Consider the following 15,432-nt stretch of genomic DNA (forward strand, 5'->3'; position numbering starts at 1 on the left):
CACATCCGCGCTCTCACAAAATTACACTCATGGAGTCAACCTCGCTAGGTATTTATATTCTGACGAAGAGCTAGACAGGTATGTGGGATACATCATCCAACCAAGACCTGAATATAGAGAAAGAGATAACAGCGAATATCATAATAGGGAAAATCGATAGAAATTTCGGTCCCAACGAAACTATACAATGGCACCATGACATTTCAGAGAAGACTTGTTAACTGTGCCCCAGGTCGTGGTTGACCTAGATACTCCTTAAATTGGCGGCAGACATCACGACTTTTGTCATTTGTCGTGCATGAAGCTTTACCCTTCCAGGAAACCAAGTTATGAAAAACGGACAAAATATTATTTAAGTGCAAATGATTCCTTAATTTGACCACAACATCGATGGAACTCCGGCCAAAAAATACCAGAGGAAAAAATAATATGATTTGGCCCTTTAGATGTTATTTCTATTTATAGTATGTTGTTTACTTTTTTCTATTGTCGTGACGAATTCGATCTGAGTACTGATGGCGATAATATTGGCAAATATTGAACTACATTTACGGCAAAACAAATCCTGGTATACAGTAATTCTGATAGGTGTACTGGTAATGAATAATTCCCTCTATTACAATGTTAACATGTGCTAAAAGTCTTGTTCAATACACTACAAACTAGAGAGAGAGAGAGAGAGAGAGAGAGAGAGAGAGAGAGGTTGTGTGTGTTTGTGTGTCACAGCTTGGAGATATTCAATGTGAGATGTCGTGGTAGTGATCTTCTCCGACACAGACGGCACTAGTAACACTGTTCACTATTCATAACACTCTGCATTTCTAATGTATATCACTTCCCGTGCCAATGTTGCCTTCTCCTTTGACATTCCATTCCTTATGGTTTCGTTTCACTAGTGCTGTTTGTTTCGGATGTCTAGATGTAAAAACACGTATTTATCTAATTTACAAGGAGCGTTAATATTATTACTATGTTATACTAATACCTATGTGTTTAAATGCATTCTAAGCCAGCCAATAAAGATAAATAAAAAATCTAATATTTTGATATAGTGTCCCGCAGTTCAATTGTCATCTCGCTTACCACCTCCAACATATTTCATAATCCTTTACAAGATATTTATTATAATGTTTCAGTGTGTCGACCTCAATATTCCGTCAAACTCCTTTATAGATGCCAACATTTAACTTAAACAAATGATGAAAGTGTAACAATATTTTCAAAGTAATTATGAAAGTTAATTTGTAATTATCTCCATTAGATGATCATAACTAGTATATTTTGTCATATTGCCTTTGTTGATTAGTAATAACACTTGAATATTTCGAAATGTCAATATTTGTTTATTTTTCAAATTAACCGGAATGGCGGTGAAAATTGTGTGCGTGTATGATTATTGCGTTCATAAAACAATAAATCTATAGCTGAGTGAGTTTTGGGCTGTAGTACATACCTACTTGACAGTAAAGATTTATTAACGCCCTATCCTGTACACATTTGTGGATACACACATGTATGTGTCACTGTAGGTGTTCTGGGCTACGTGCGCCACACCATCTCGACAGTATTACGTAATACTTTAGCATTTGACTATAATGAGAATATCTGTTTTACAGTCTGGCTATCGTATTTTATTTGCTACATCGGTTAAATTACAAAATGATTGATGATGTGTTTCATCTATTCAAATTTGTTCATGTTCCTGTTTTTCATTTGACGAAAACTCATATAGATTGCATCTGCAACCACGCCTTCTGCTTCAATGAAAACTTTTCAATGTTAATGTGTTTCACTATACACAGGTGTGTGTTGCTCTATTGATATGAAAACCCCCGAATGAAAACTAAGCGAGTAGACTGTAGTTAAATTAAATCTCATTCACGAAATGGTAGGGGACGTCTATTACCTACAAACTCCCAGTACGTAAACCAACCGATTCGTACCAACAATAACAAAATACATGTATTGTTTTTAAAAGAAGAAAGAAAGATTTTTTTACGTCATCGATATACAATCCATCTAGTATATATGCATTTCGTGCTTATCAATTCTGTTTATCATCGTTTTTTCCAACAACATTCTTAATTATAAACGATTTTTTTATTTATTTTTTGTTTTGTTTCGAGTGACCGCTAATATAGTGTTACATGCCAACACACGCACTCCTATTGTTATTAACATCCGGGAGAGTCTTGAAAGAAAACGATATTGATATTTCGTAATTTTGAGTGCTATTTACCAACAAATCCAACCAATGAAACGGTCACAAATATCTTAATAGAAGTAAACATGTCCTTAATAAAAAAAAAAAAAAAGTTCATTAATTGAAGTTCTTTTTCAATCTAATATTTACCCCTTACAGACAATTTTATGGCAAATTTTATATTGAACTTTTGCTCCAGGTGATTGGGATACATACTGCACTCTGGACATTTTCGCGGTGTGAATACGTTAGTGTTTTTCGCGTTGAGAGAATAAGCGCGAAAAATATCCAGATGCGAATGATTATTTATAGATTTTATAGATCAGTTGTGAATACAACGTAAATATTACAAACTGTTGCCAACACTTAAACAACAATTAATCTAAAATGGTCACAACGCGAATATTTCCACACGATTTTATTTTCACTCATGCATTTTATGCATATACACAACAACTTAACGGAAGAATACATAAGTCCTTTCTCTTCCGATTACACCATCAGGAAAAAACATTTTATCAACGTGTCATGCAGTAATGAAGCAAAATCATACTTTTTCCCTCCCTACATCTGTTGAGACAGGAACAAAATCACACTTTTTCCCTTCCTACATCTGTTGAGACAGAAACAAAATCATACTTTTTCCCTTCCTACATCTGTTGAGACAGAAACAAAATCATACTTATTCCCTTCCTACATCTGTTGAGACAGAAACAAAATCATACTTATTCCCTCCCTACATCTGTTGAGACAGAAACAAAATCATACTTATTCCCTCCCTACATCTGTTGAGACAGAAACAAAATCATACTTATTCCCTCACTACATCTGTTGAGACAGAAACAAAATGTGTAACTATGTAGCTAAGCAAACAAGAAATAGGAACCTTCTCCGCATAAAAATGTACAAAATCGGGAGCAAATACTAAAATAATCATCACGACAAGGAGGAGACTTACAAAGCAATGAAAAGACAATATGAACGGAGAAAACATTATATATAATGGAACAAATCAAGAATTTAAGAAAAAAACGACATTTATTAAAAAAAAACTATCACAACAAAAAGAAAGACAAAAGAAATCAAAACTGAATGAAAGACAACATGAACAGGAAAACATCAAATCTAAAGGGAAAGACAAAATGTAGCTTGAACATTAAAACTAAAGGAAAGACAACACTGACTAGGGAAACTTCAAAACTAAAGGAAAGACAACACTGACTAGGGAAACTTCAAAACTAAAGGAAAGACAACCCTGACTAGGGAAACTTCAAAACTAAAGGTAAGAAAACACTGACTAGGGGAAACATCAAAACTAAAGGAAAGATAACACTGACAAGGGGAAACTTCAAAACTAAAGGAAAGACAACACTGACTAGGGAGACATTAATTAAAGGAGAGACGACACGGATTGACGAGAAACTGAGTGAAAGGAAACATGAATTGGGAGACATCATAACTAATTTGAACGGGATGGATAACTACAGGGTTATTTTTTTATCGCATGACATGTGACACTTATGTTGATTACTCTCATTAGATTCGTGGGAAAACGTAAGTCATAAATAATATAGTACACACTTAACATGTCTGTAGTTATAGTAGACACTAGAATCGTAAACAATAGTTACATGTTAGGTATCAGTTAACGCTTATTGATGTCTGACTTGTTAAAGATGCTGTCTAGTTTGCTGTTAACCCTTATTTTACTGTCGGTATCATAGTCCAGTAATACAAACCTGATGTACATACAGGATTCGAAAACAATTACAAAGTACTTATGTGAATTCGTCTCCCTTTTGATGAAGCGGCGGTTGAACGGCACTGACTAATATTATACACAGATATAAGGATACGCAAAAGGGTTTACAGAAACAGTTGTTGGGGGTAATCTGGTTGGAGTATATTTTGGATATGAACACACGTAGATCACTGATGTTTGTTTATTTCAGATTGATGATGCTTACTGTGTATGTGGTGTACAGAGGGAAGATTTAATACATTTTTTTTCTTTCAATGTCCTCTGTATTCAAATATTAGACAGCATATTACCACTATTTATAATCTATTAGGATATTCAAATCTGCACTGTTTATTATATGGTATTAGTAAACGTAATGCATCTGACCAATTAAATAATACTATTCCTATACATGTTGACTTTTATATTAAATCATCAAAACGTTTCGTTACTTACACATGCTAGATAAATTCCAAATTAATATTCGTGTATCATTATTATTATTATTATTCAGGCAAATTTTGTCCTTTAGACAATGAGTATCACTCATGTGCTAGTGTGGGTGTTGGGTGTGCATGTGTGTGAGAGGAAAAACTAACAACATTCTATATATCTAATCATTGTATACAGCTTCCGGAAATAGAAGAAGACTGATATAGGCATCGCCTGTTGTCTGATTCTTTTGTCATCTTCTTTAATATATACAACTTATATGTTTGTATTAAATATGTATTGTCAATAAAATACTTTTGACTTACGAAAAAAAACCCCAAACTTTCACAACTTTAAGGTTGTTATTTATGTGTATGAATTGTAGAGGAATGATGACGTTAAAACCAAGCCTATGCATCGTCTTTAATACTTAAATATTCATCGCACGTAGGCGTCAACTATTTCTACGAATGTTATAGATAAACTTGGTTTTCCCAACATAACTGCGTCAAATCCGATAGAAATGTTTTGTTGCAAATGAACAGTCAAACTTGTTTATCAATGCATTTGAATTACAAAATGTCAAAGCGTGAAAACCGATACACTGTTGTGAGGTGAACATTCAATTTTGTTTATAAACAAATTCGATGTATTCAACATAACTGCGTCGTATCCGTAACAGATAACAAGCACTTACATTGAATGTCATTGATAGACGAAGCTGGAGTGTTGTGAGAATTGTCTAAAGATTAAAGGCAAACAAATAAATTCATGACGGTCATTGTGGCTGAAGGTGCGGTTCACCACCAGCTCCCATTATACATACGCTTTCAGTAAATAGTTTTGTTGTACGTTATGAAGACGTAATAGGGAAAGTATGTCTTTAGCAATATTGCTTAAACGAGTTCGATTTGTTTTTACATTCAGATAAAACAAATATTAAGGTACATGTAAATGTCTGTGTTGAGTCGTTCTTTGTTAAACGTAGAACCATCATAAATGAATAAAATATGAATAATCTGAGTTAAAATTGATACTACAATTTAATCGTGTTGGCAACGATAGGTAATGTTTGTAATGGAGAAGGTGTAACGTGACGGAAAATATATCTTTAGTATATTCATTGTATAATATTATATACATTGTTTACTTTTTGCACAGTCACTCCGGTTTGTAAATATCACCTTTATATATATATATATATAAATATATATATATAGTAACATGACTCAGACAAGACACGTAACATTTACGTATAGATCAAGTACGAAATCATAATACAAATGGTTTTATATTTTATTAATCATTTGTTGACATTCTTGATGATACAAGTGGGATTTCTTGCTGATCATGAACGAACATGTTCAATTGTGTTACAAACGGGGATTCACAAGCAAAGCGACATGAAATACACACATCTATACAAATCAAATACTTCAGAAACAGAAACAAAAATGACGGCATACTTATTCTAGAAAAAATTGAAATTGATCAAAATCTCGGTATAAGGCCATCATGTTAAAAATCGTTTGGTGTTATAAAGAAAGTTGACGATATATTCGGGAGACTGATAAAGTAAAGATTGTTATCTAACAGATAAAAAAAGGGATACATATCAATCAATTCTCGGGATATTTTCTTGTGAAGACATAACGGAGAACGTATTTAAAGAATCGGCTGAGTGCGTCCGGGACAGCATTAACATCAATAGCACTTGGCGGAATGTTTCTTCTTTGATCTAGATAACCGACCTCCCCTACGTAGACCTTCCAGATAAAGATGTTCGGTCCACTATTTCCGGAAAAGTCCATAGAGGTCAGGAGGTACTTATGTAGCTTATTTACAGTAAACCATAGATATCCCTCTGTGTCAAATGTCAAAATGTCGACAAAGTTCATGCATGAATTGCTAGCCAATACTTTGGTAACGGATTTCATAATCACTCTTTGGGTGGACCTGCGTTGAATTCTTCTATCCCGGTCGATGTCCCACCTGTAGATAGAATTCAAACCAAGAGCTGGGAAATATAAATGATTACTTCGGCTGTAAACCATTCCGGCTGCTTGAGAAGGCTTTTCACCAACCTTTCGGACAAACTTCGGAAAGTTCCCACGTGGATTACGCGCGACGCGTGACGGGACCTGATACACACTGTACCCCGATACGGGCCCAAAGTAAATAAACTTCATGTCCGATGACAGCGCTATCCCATTTATACCGGCCGACACGGGTAACGTTTCCCCTAAAATTGTGATGTTTCCGTTGCCTGGTTCGGGTAGCATGGACGGATGAGAAAAGGAATGTGACCTGTTCCGAAACCGGTCGTACACAACCATACGAAAAGCCAGCGCATCGGAAATGAAAGCATATCTTGGACGTGATCCTCTATACATAACGACTATGTCGTTAAGAAATGTTACCTTACGATCGGCTACATGATTGGGAAATTCATGACGAGTAACTTCTTCCATTTTATTGATATCGTATATCACAATTTTAGCCGGACAAAGATTATGTGTGGCTGTTCCGTCAGCGGCGAAGAAGTTGATTCTTCCGGTGTCAATGATCCACATCCAGCCGGTATTTGGGTCTATTTCCATACTTTGAACAAATTGAAGAGCGCGACAGTCTCCGATCTTCTGCATCTCCCAGCTTGGGAACGGTTGTAACACCGATGTCCCGTTCCTAACAACGACTTTGTTGAGTGTTGATGGAACACCACGCCGCCATCTTGGAACAGTGACGTAGACTTTGTTGTTATATGTTTTCATTCCACTTATGATATTGTTATGGGGAATGTAATCTTCGGTTTGAAGAGCAAGCTCTCGTGCTGTGTCGCTCGACCAAATGTAATCTATTACTGTAAATGAATGCATAATTCGTTTGTCGTCACATCTCGGATACGGCGTGTGTCTTGTTAAGACCGATGTCCCCGTCGATACCACGAGGAATACTGACAACCAAAGACGTATGCAGCTTTCCATTTTGGGGTCCGTTGTTTGTAGAAATGTGTGAAGAGATTTATAACATTTGACCTTATATAATGTTCCCCATCCCAATCACACCTATTGAACAGGGAGAAGCGTGTGCCCTAAAGCATTGCCTGTGGTCACATCCGTACATAATTAAAAACATAAATGTTAACAAGTATTTGGAAATTTTCGTTTTATACGATGGCCGACAAGAGCCTGACAAAAAGATATGAATTTTCATATCTTTTTGTACCACGGTACACTTTGATATGGTACACAAAGATATGAAAATTCAAATCTTTGTGTACCATGTAAAAGTGTACCATGGTACACAAAGATATGAAAATTCAAATATTTGTGTTCCATGTAAAAGTGTAACATGGAACATAAAGATTATAAACAACTTTACAAAAACACTCTTTACTTTCACATGTATATCTACCAACAGCCGATATCAGCCGGCAAAAAGATATGAAAGCTTCTCTCCTTTTAGTACCGCGTTACACTTTTTTCATTTCTTTTTGTACCACCTACGATACAAATAGATATGAAAAAGGTGTACCACCAGAGCATCGGAATGTTGTTATCGGACACTATGACCAGAGCTGACCCCGAATAGTGAAGCCCTAATTACAACGTCGAAACAAGTCGTGAAGTTCATTAATCACTGCTGATGAAAAACAATTGTGTAAGTATTGGGGCCTTGACACGGTCTCCAAAAGGGAAAAAGAACATCTGTATATTTTTGTCATTTCCGTTGTTTTGATAGAAATCCAGATTATAAAAGAATCGTACAACTAGCTCATCGTATTTCCCCCATAAAAATATAAAAGATTAAATTGATTGTCCCCTTTTGTTCCATTGTCCCATACGGACTCCGTCGGCGTTTTCAACTGATTTGGAGTTTCTTTCATTTGAGAAGTTGAAGCGCATAGAATACATGCGAAATGTAAGTATTAGAAAAACAATCCATAATGACTTCCTTTTTAACGTAAAACTTTTTATAAAATTCGGTAAAGGATATTGAACAGTTGATTTCAATTTAAATGAGTATGTAATAGTTTGGTTGCTCATTTGGTGTAATCAAAATAACAGACATTCCGTTCGATAACATTTCATTGTAAGTGATGACAGCTTTATCGGGGTGTAATTTGTCATACTTGGTAACCTTTACGTCTGATGGTTTCACATGTTTCTGTACCATGGCTGTTTTCGGCCGTTATTTTGGTACAGAAAGATACAAAAGCAACGGGTTGATCTTATTTCTGCTTTCATATCTTTGTGTACCATGGTACACTTTTACATGGTACACAAAGATTTGAATTTTAATATCTTTGTGTACCATGTAAAAGTGTACCATGGAACAAAAAGATATGAAAATTCATATCTTTTTGTCAGGCTCTTGTCGGCCATCGTAGTTTTACGTTTGGTATTCCAAAGGAATACTTTGTCATGTACCTTTGCCGGGCCTTGATATTTGAAGGTGTGACGTTATTTACGTCATGACAACAGACATCCCTCCATCCTATTTGTGCTTCATACAGTCATACTAAACTTATTAAGCATCATTTATAAAACGTGTTTTTGAATTGTCAGTACAGGTTTGATATCATTGGTGATTCTGTGGTAATATAATAGGTAATCTTGCTGGACATGGAGGGGTGGGGAGGGGGAGGGGGGAGAAGTTATTACAACAGGTTTTATCTCCATTTCTTGAGATGAGATTTCAAAAAAGGAAAGGTTTAAAGGCATTGAGAAGGTTGTAATTTTAAAATAGGAGCTTATGTTGAAATAAGTTTAATAGAGAAACGAAGGAGGTATGTAAGACACACACGCATGCAAATACATATATTTAATTTAAACATGTATATTTATGGTGATTGATAATGATGACGATATTTTCTGTTCTCTTGCGTCATCGTGACATGTGTATACCGTTTGTTTGTCGATCCACACCAAGTAATACTGAAATATACATCCTTGCGTATTAGGGAGACATAAGAAGATGGTAGTGCATTTATATCACACTACATTTGAAGTGGCTTATCTGGACCCCGCCTTTTTATGGATGCAAAATATCGGGATATTGTTGGAATCAGATGACATTTTACATAATAATTAGTTAGCTGTATAAGTAAAGGAAATGAATCTGGAATAACCTTCAGTTTCAACATTTAGGTCCTTTCTGTGCATTCTGTGAAGTTTGTGTAATTGTCCCTGCTTTCTAAATGTATTTATCCCTACTAATACTGAAATTTGCTATCCAAAATGAAAGGCTAAAGAGAGGTAACTCGTACACAGATTTGTTGTTACTGCTTGTTTGTGACATCTAGAAACTACAATACAGATGTATTTTCATAATACGTAGAAATGGAAGACCCCCACACTTGTTCCCCGATTAATACGATCTTTAGAATGACGATGGTTATCTATGGTTGTTCACTGACACTGTTTTTAAACACTGGACATGTTTGATAACTTTGCAAACATATTGAAGTGAGATATTGATCACTGAGAGGATATCCTCATACATGTATGCTGACGTGTTTTAGAATTTCTGTGAACAATTTCAATATTCATCATTGAGTCGAATTGTTATTACGTCAACCAAATCTTACTCATAACTAACGCTTTCGAAAAAGTGTTCTGTACGAATTAATGGTCAACGAAGTAATTACAAGTTTAACATAGAGCAATTGGAACTCGTTATCCATGAATTCATGTTCCCACGAAATGGTGTTTTGTCAAGAAACCACGAAATATGGGCCCCGCAAAATAATTCAATATCAAGGCACATGCATTTAAAGTAAAATTACTGTGACCTCGTGTTTCTGTGTGCAGATGTATAGAATTGAAAGGAATAAATGGTCATAGGAAGGGTCCTTGTGCTTTTTTTTAAAACGATAACATCATGACGTCCCAGTTACAGTTGTAATTTTCTTTGTCATATTGTGTATGGCCTTTTCATCAGTTTATACTTACTACGATTTTCTCCCCACCTGTTTGCTCAATAAATCAATAAATCAATAAATAGCATATACATTATATAGCATGATGACCTATTAAATCATCCGTGTATATACATCTATTAATGTATTGGTGGTTTAAAGTTTATAATACTTTGCCTCAAAGGCATACTCACCATTATTCAGTTTATTTATAGTAATAACAGAGTAAAGTCTACGTAAAACATATCGTTATATTAATTAGTAGATGAAAATGGATCATAAAACTTTTTCTGAAAATTAATTTTGAAAAAAATGGAAAGCTCACGTATAGGTATAACTAAATGTATTGTGAATAAGAAAAACATACTCTGTATATATGTATACTTTGTCTCATTCATGATGGGTAACAATGTGCTGTAGGTACAGGAATGCAGGTTTAATTCCAACAAAGCAAAAATTTAGAATCAAATAAATATGTAGGTATCCAAATTGACTTTTCACATGTAAACTTAACCTATCTGAACCCTAAAGCTAGCACAGGAGAAACTGGGGTTGAAAAGCCGTGAGGGTGTGTATTACACAAGGTATAGGGTCTGATGTCAATGACATTACCTTTACCTCCTGACCAGAACCAGCGGGGGTGGGGGTGGGGTGGGTTTGGGGGAAATAACTGTATACGCCCCAACTGTAGAAATTATGCTTCTCTATCTCTATACGGAGGGTTGACGGGTCCTGACCCTAAAGACATCCTTAGATTCATGCACCAATGATATGTATTTTTAGGGGGACCTCATATTTTTTTCAAAAACAAATTTAAAGATTTTCAAATGTTGTCTCAGTTTACTTATTTGACTTTTCTTAAAAAAAAGACAAATTATATTTATTCTAGCACGGACTGAGATAACAATCTAATTCCGTGTTTCTTGTAAGTGAATGGTTTTTTAGTACGGAATTAGATGCTATCGTTTAAAGGCCGTGTTTCTAGTAAGAAAATATATTTAACTACATGTCTACTATGAAAATAAAATATCAAAATAAACTTTGAAAACGTCTAAAAAATATAAATGTTTATTATCCAATCAGAATATTAATCCAAAGAACAGTCGATCTGTGCATAAAGAATACCATAATTGTATATACTGTATATAAATATATAATTCTGTTTTAAAACATGATAAATAATCTATATATGGTAACTGCTCCGCATCCTTGTTTTTTTTCGATAACAAATTTGAGTGCGTTTTCAAAGTGCTAACATTGTTTTATCGATTTAACATCCGCTAAACCTTCCCGATTTATTTTGAAATTTTCACAATTTAATTTCCATGTTCCAAATAACCTTCTAGTTTTTTCATTGGAACACCTGTGCCCTGTGGTTATTATGGACCATTGACTGTACAGTTACAAAAGACTCACGGTTCAAAGAGTCAAAGTCACTGTTTTGAAATAGATTTGTGCCTGGGACTGTCATTTTCTGACAAAGGGGCAGACCCAGTATCCTACCTGTAACCATGTACTGATTTACCTGTGTATCTTATATCTAATGCTAATACGCGATAGTATTTATAACTTTGTTTCTGTTGGAAATTCTCTTTTTGATACCATAATACCCGTGACTATTGATAAATGTCTACTTGACCAGAATAAAGACATTACTGTTATCTTTACATATGTTCCTCCGAGCTCCTCGCAATACTATATACATTACAACTGTGACATTTTTCATGAGTTAGAGACAATCTTGTTAGAATACTCTGAATCTAAGAGTGTGATGATTATAGGTGATTTTAATGCTCGAACACGCACAACTGATGATGATTTTATAACTTACGATACCATTCATGAGAGTGTCAGAAACCGCATTGAATCTATTTTCAACTACTTAGTTGATGATGCTGATGACAATTTACCTAATAGGGTAAACCCAGATCCTGGTACGAATGACTATGGTGCTAGATTAATTTAGCTATGTAAATCTTCTGGTCTGCGAATCAGAAATGGTAGAGATATAGATGGATCATCAAATGATTTTACTTTCTGTGGATCAAATGGGATGAGTGTGATATACTATATGTTAATGCCTTTTTCTTTGTTCTCAACTGTTAAAAATTGTAGTATGTAATTTTACAGAGTTTTCTGATCATGCTCCTTTACATGTACAGTTATATGGTAAAAGAGTGTCCACAATTAATGATACTGTTGAAGGCAATTGTAACGGTAGGGACAGTCCGAAATATATATGGAATGATGAATATAAACATCAATTCACAGAGTCATTAAATATAAATTCTGACAAGCTTAAGGAACATGTCCAGATTAGGGGGGAATTAAATCAGGAATCCATCGACTCCAGTGTGAAGAAGTTCACTAAGGTAATACAAGAATTAATGGAATCTTTCTTTCGTAAAACTGTACATGATAAGTGTGCTAAGAAAACCCATGTTGAAAATGTTAGATGTTTGACTGTAGAGACTAGGGATGACAAGCCCTGGTTTTAATGATGAAGTTAAATGTTTACATAGAAAATATGTATCTGCCTTAAGAGAATTTAATAGTAATGCAAATCCAACAAATCACGCAATGCTCATGACAAAGAAAAAACAATATACAATTTTGGAATCTAAATTGAAGAAGCAATATTTTAGCGTAGAGGGTGACATGATGGAGTATTTGAGGAAACATAATCCTAGATATTTTTATAAAAAGTTTGCAAAGAAAAAATCAAATCCACCTAAAGTTTCAATGGACCAATTATTTGAGCATTTCAAAAATGTAGCAAATTCTGGAGTTGACTTTGGACATAACGAAATTATAAATGATGAGAATGATGATAATGTAATGTTTGATGAGTTAGATACTCCTATTTCGTTTAAAGACATTACAACGGCGATCAATAATCTGAAACGAAATAAGTCGCATGGTCCAGATGGTCTGTTAAATGAATGTTTTATTGAATGTAAACAGTTGTTGTTATCTTTTTTACATGTATTATTTAACAATATTTTACAATCTGGATGTTTTCCAGTTGACTGGTCCGAAGCAATCATTGTACCTGTGCATAAAAAGGGCACTTTAACAGATCCTAATAATTTTCGAGGTATCAGTCTAATTAGTTGTATGTGCAAATTATTTACATCCATACTTAACAAACGTTTGATTGACGTTTGTACTAAATATGATATTTTAACAGACGCACAATTTGGATTCCGTCCAGGGGTAAGCACTGTGGATGCTATTTTCGCTTTGCAAACTATAATTTCGAAAACGTTATCTGAAAGAAAGAGGTTATATTGTTGTTTCGTAGATTTCCGCAAGGCATTTGATTTCGTAGATAGAGTAAGCCTGTGGTGCAAGTTAACAAAGCTGGGTGTTCGAGGTAAATTTTTGTCTACAATTAAGTCTTTATACTCATTAGTTAAATCTTGTGTTTTAGTTAATGGCAAATGTTCGAACTTTTTTTCTAATAATGTTGGATTGATGCAAGGGGAAATTTTATCCCCGTTACTTTTTTCTTTGTTTTTAAATGACTTTGAAAATAGTTTTATAGAAAATGGAGCATCCCATTATGATTTTGGGGAATTGAGTTTATTTCTTCTTCTATATGCAGATGATTTAGTTTTATTTTCTGAGTCAATCGAAGGTTTACAAAGCCTCTTGAACAATCTAAGTGAGTATTCGAATAAGTGGAAATTAACAGTTAATACCGATAAAACCAAAATTATGGTTTTCAGAAATAGTGGAATTATTAGAGAATCAGAAAGCTGGGTGTATAACGGCAACAAAATTTCAATTGTGGATCAATTCTGTTATCTGGGGGTTCTGTTTAGATTTAATAACAAATTCAGTTTCATGGTTAAACATGTAGCAGAGCAAGGTCGTAAAGCGCTTTTTGCCTTACGATCTAAATGTAAACACATTCATTTAAACATCAAAACTATGCTACACCTCTTTGACACATATGTGAGTAGTGTATTATATTATGGCTGTGAAATATGGGGTAGTTATAAAGGAGTTGAAATAGAAAGGGTTCATATGGAATTTTGTAAAAATATACTGTGTGTTAAAAAATCTACGTGCAATGCTATGGTATATTTTGAGCTTGGACGACTTCCTCTGGCAAACAATCAGATGATTCGAATGTTTAAATATTGGTTTAAGTTGTTAAATTGTGAAAATTGTATTCTAAAAGAAGCATATCAGTTTTTATTAAAAGAAACTTGGAGGGAAAACCCAAAACGAAATTGGTTATTATTCATAAAGCATAAATTATTAGAACTAGGGTTTGGATATATATGGTTAAGGCAGGCAGCTACCGACATCTGTCTACTACCTATTATTAAACAGCGCATAGATGATCCAGCAAAACAAACTTTATTCAACTCGTTGGCCATCTCAAGTAAATGTGATCTCTATAGATACATGGTAGATACCGTGATGTTGCAATATTATTTAACAAAGTTTATACCAAAACAACGTCGAATCATGATTACCAAATTACGTATGTCAGCTCACAATCTTGCAATAGAAACGGGAAGATACAGGAATGTTGCAAGGAATAATATATATTGCAGTAACTGTGACCTAATAGAGATAGAAGATGAATTTCATTTTTTATTTACATCCCCACATCATCTAGATCTAAGGAGAAATTATATTAAAAAATATTACTGGCAAAAAACATCGGTATTCAAACTTATCGAATTAGTAAATACACACAATGTAAAAGAACTGAATTTGTTAGGTAAATTTATTATTGAAGCTAACAAACGAAGGATTGTTTAACTTATAAGTTTGTTTTACCTAATTTTGTATTACTCAATCGTATCATGTCCATGTTTTGTTCGTACAATCTTTCATGGTAAATGCTCAATGTTGTTGTTTTTTGTTGTTGTTGATGATGATGATGATGATGATGATGATGATGATGATGATGATGATGATATAGATGTTTTCGATGATGTTGATATTTTGATGATGATGATAGTGATGATGATGATGATGAAAGTGGTAATGATTTTAATAATATCGTTGATTTGTGAAAAATATACCAGTTTTATGAAATTCATGTTAAAATGGTAATTATTTCATGTTGTTGTACTTTGACGGATGATGATGTAGTATTTGATGTTGATTTAA

General features: G+C 34.1%; 1 protein-coding gene across 1 annotated transcript; it reads right to left on the bottom strand.

The window, feature by feature from the left end:
* Nucleotides 1-5,658: 5,658 nt before the first annotated feature.
* On the bottom strand, nt 5,659-7,380 carry LOC110457068 (protein yellow-like). The gene has a single exon (XM_021508163.1). It carries the CDS (start codon nt 7,358-7,360, stop codon nt 5,996-5,998), a length of 1,365 nt encoding a protein of 454 aa, XP_021363838.1. The 5' UTR covers nt 7,361-7,380; the 3' UTR covers nt 5,659-5,995.
* Nucleotides 7,381-15,432: the final 8,052 nt, after the last annotated feature.

The sequence above is a fragment of the Mizuhopecten yessoensis genome, unplaced genomic scaffold, assembly GCF_002113885.1.
Source record: "Mizuhopecten yessoensis strain PY_sf001 unplaced genomic scaffold, ASM211388v2 scaffold9023, whole genome shotgun sequence".
Lineage (NCBI taxonomy): Eukaryota > Metazoa > Mollusca > Bivalvia > Pectinida > Pectinidae > Mizuhopecten > Mizuhopecten yessoensis.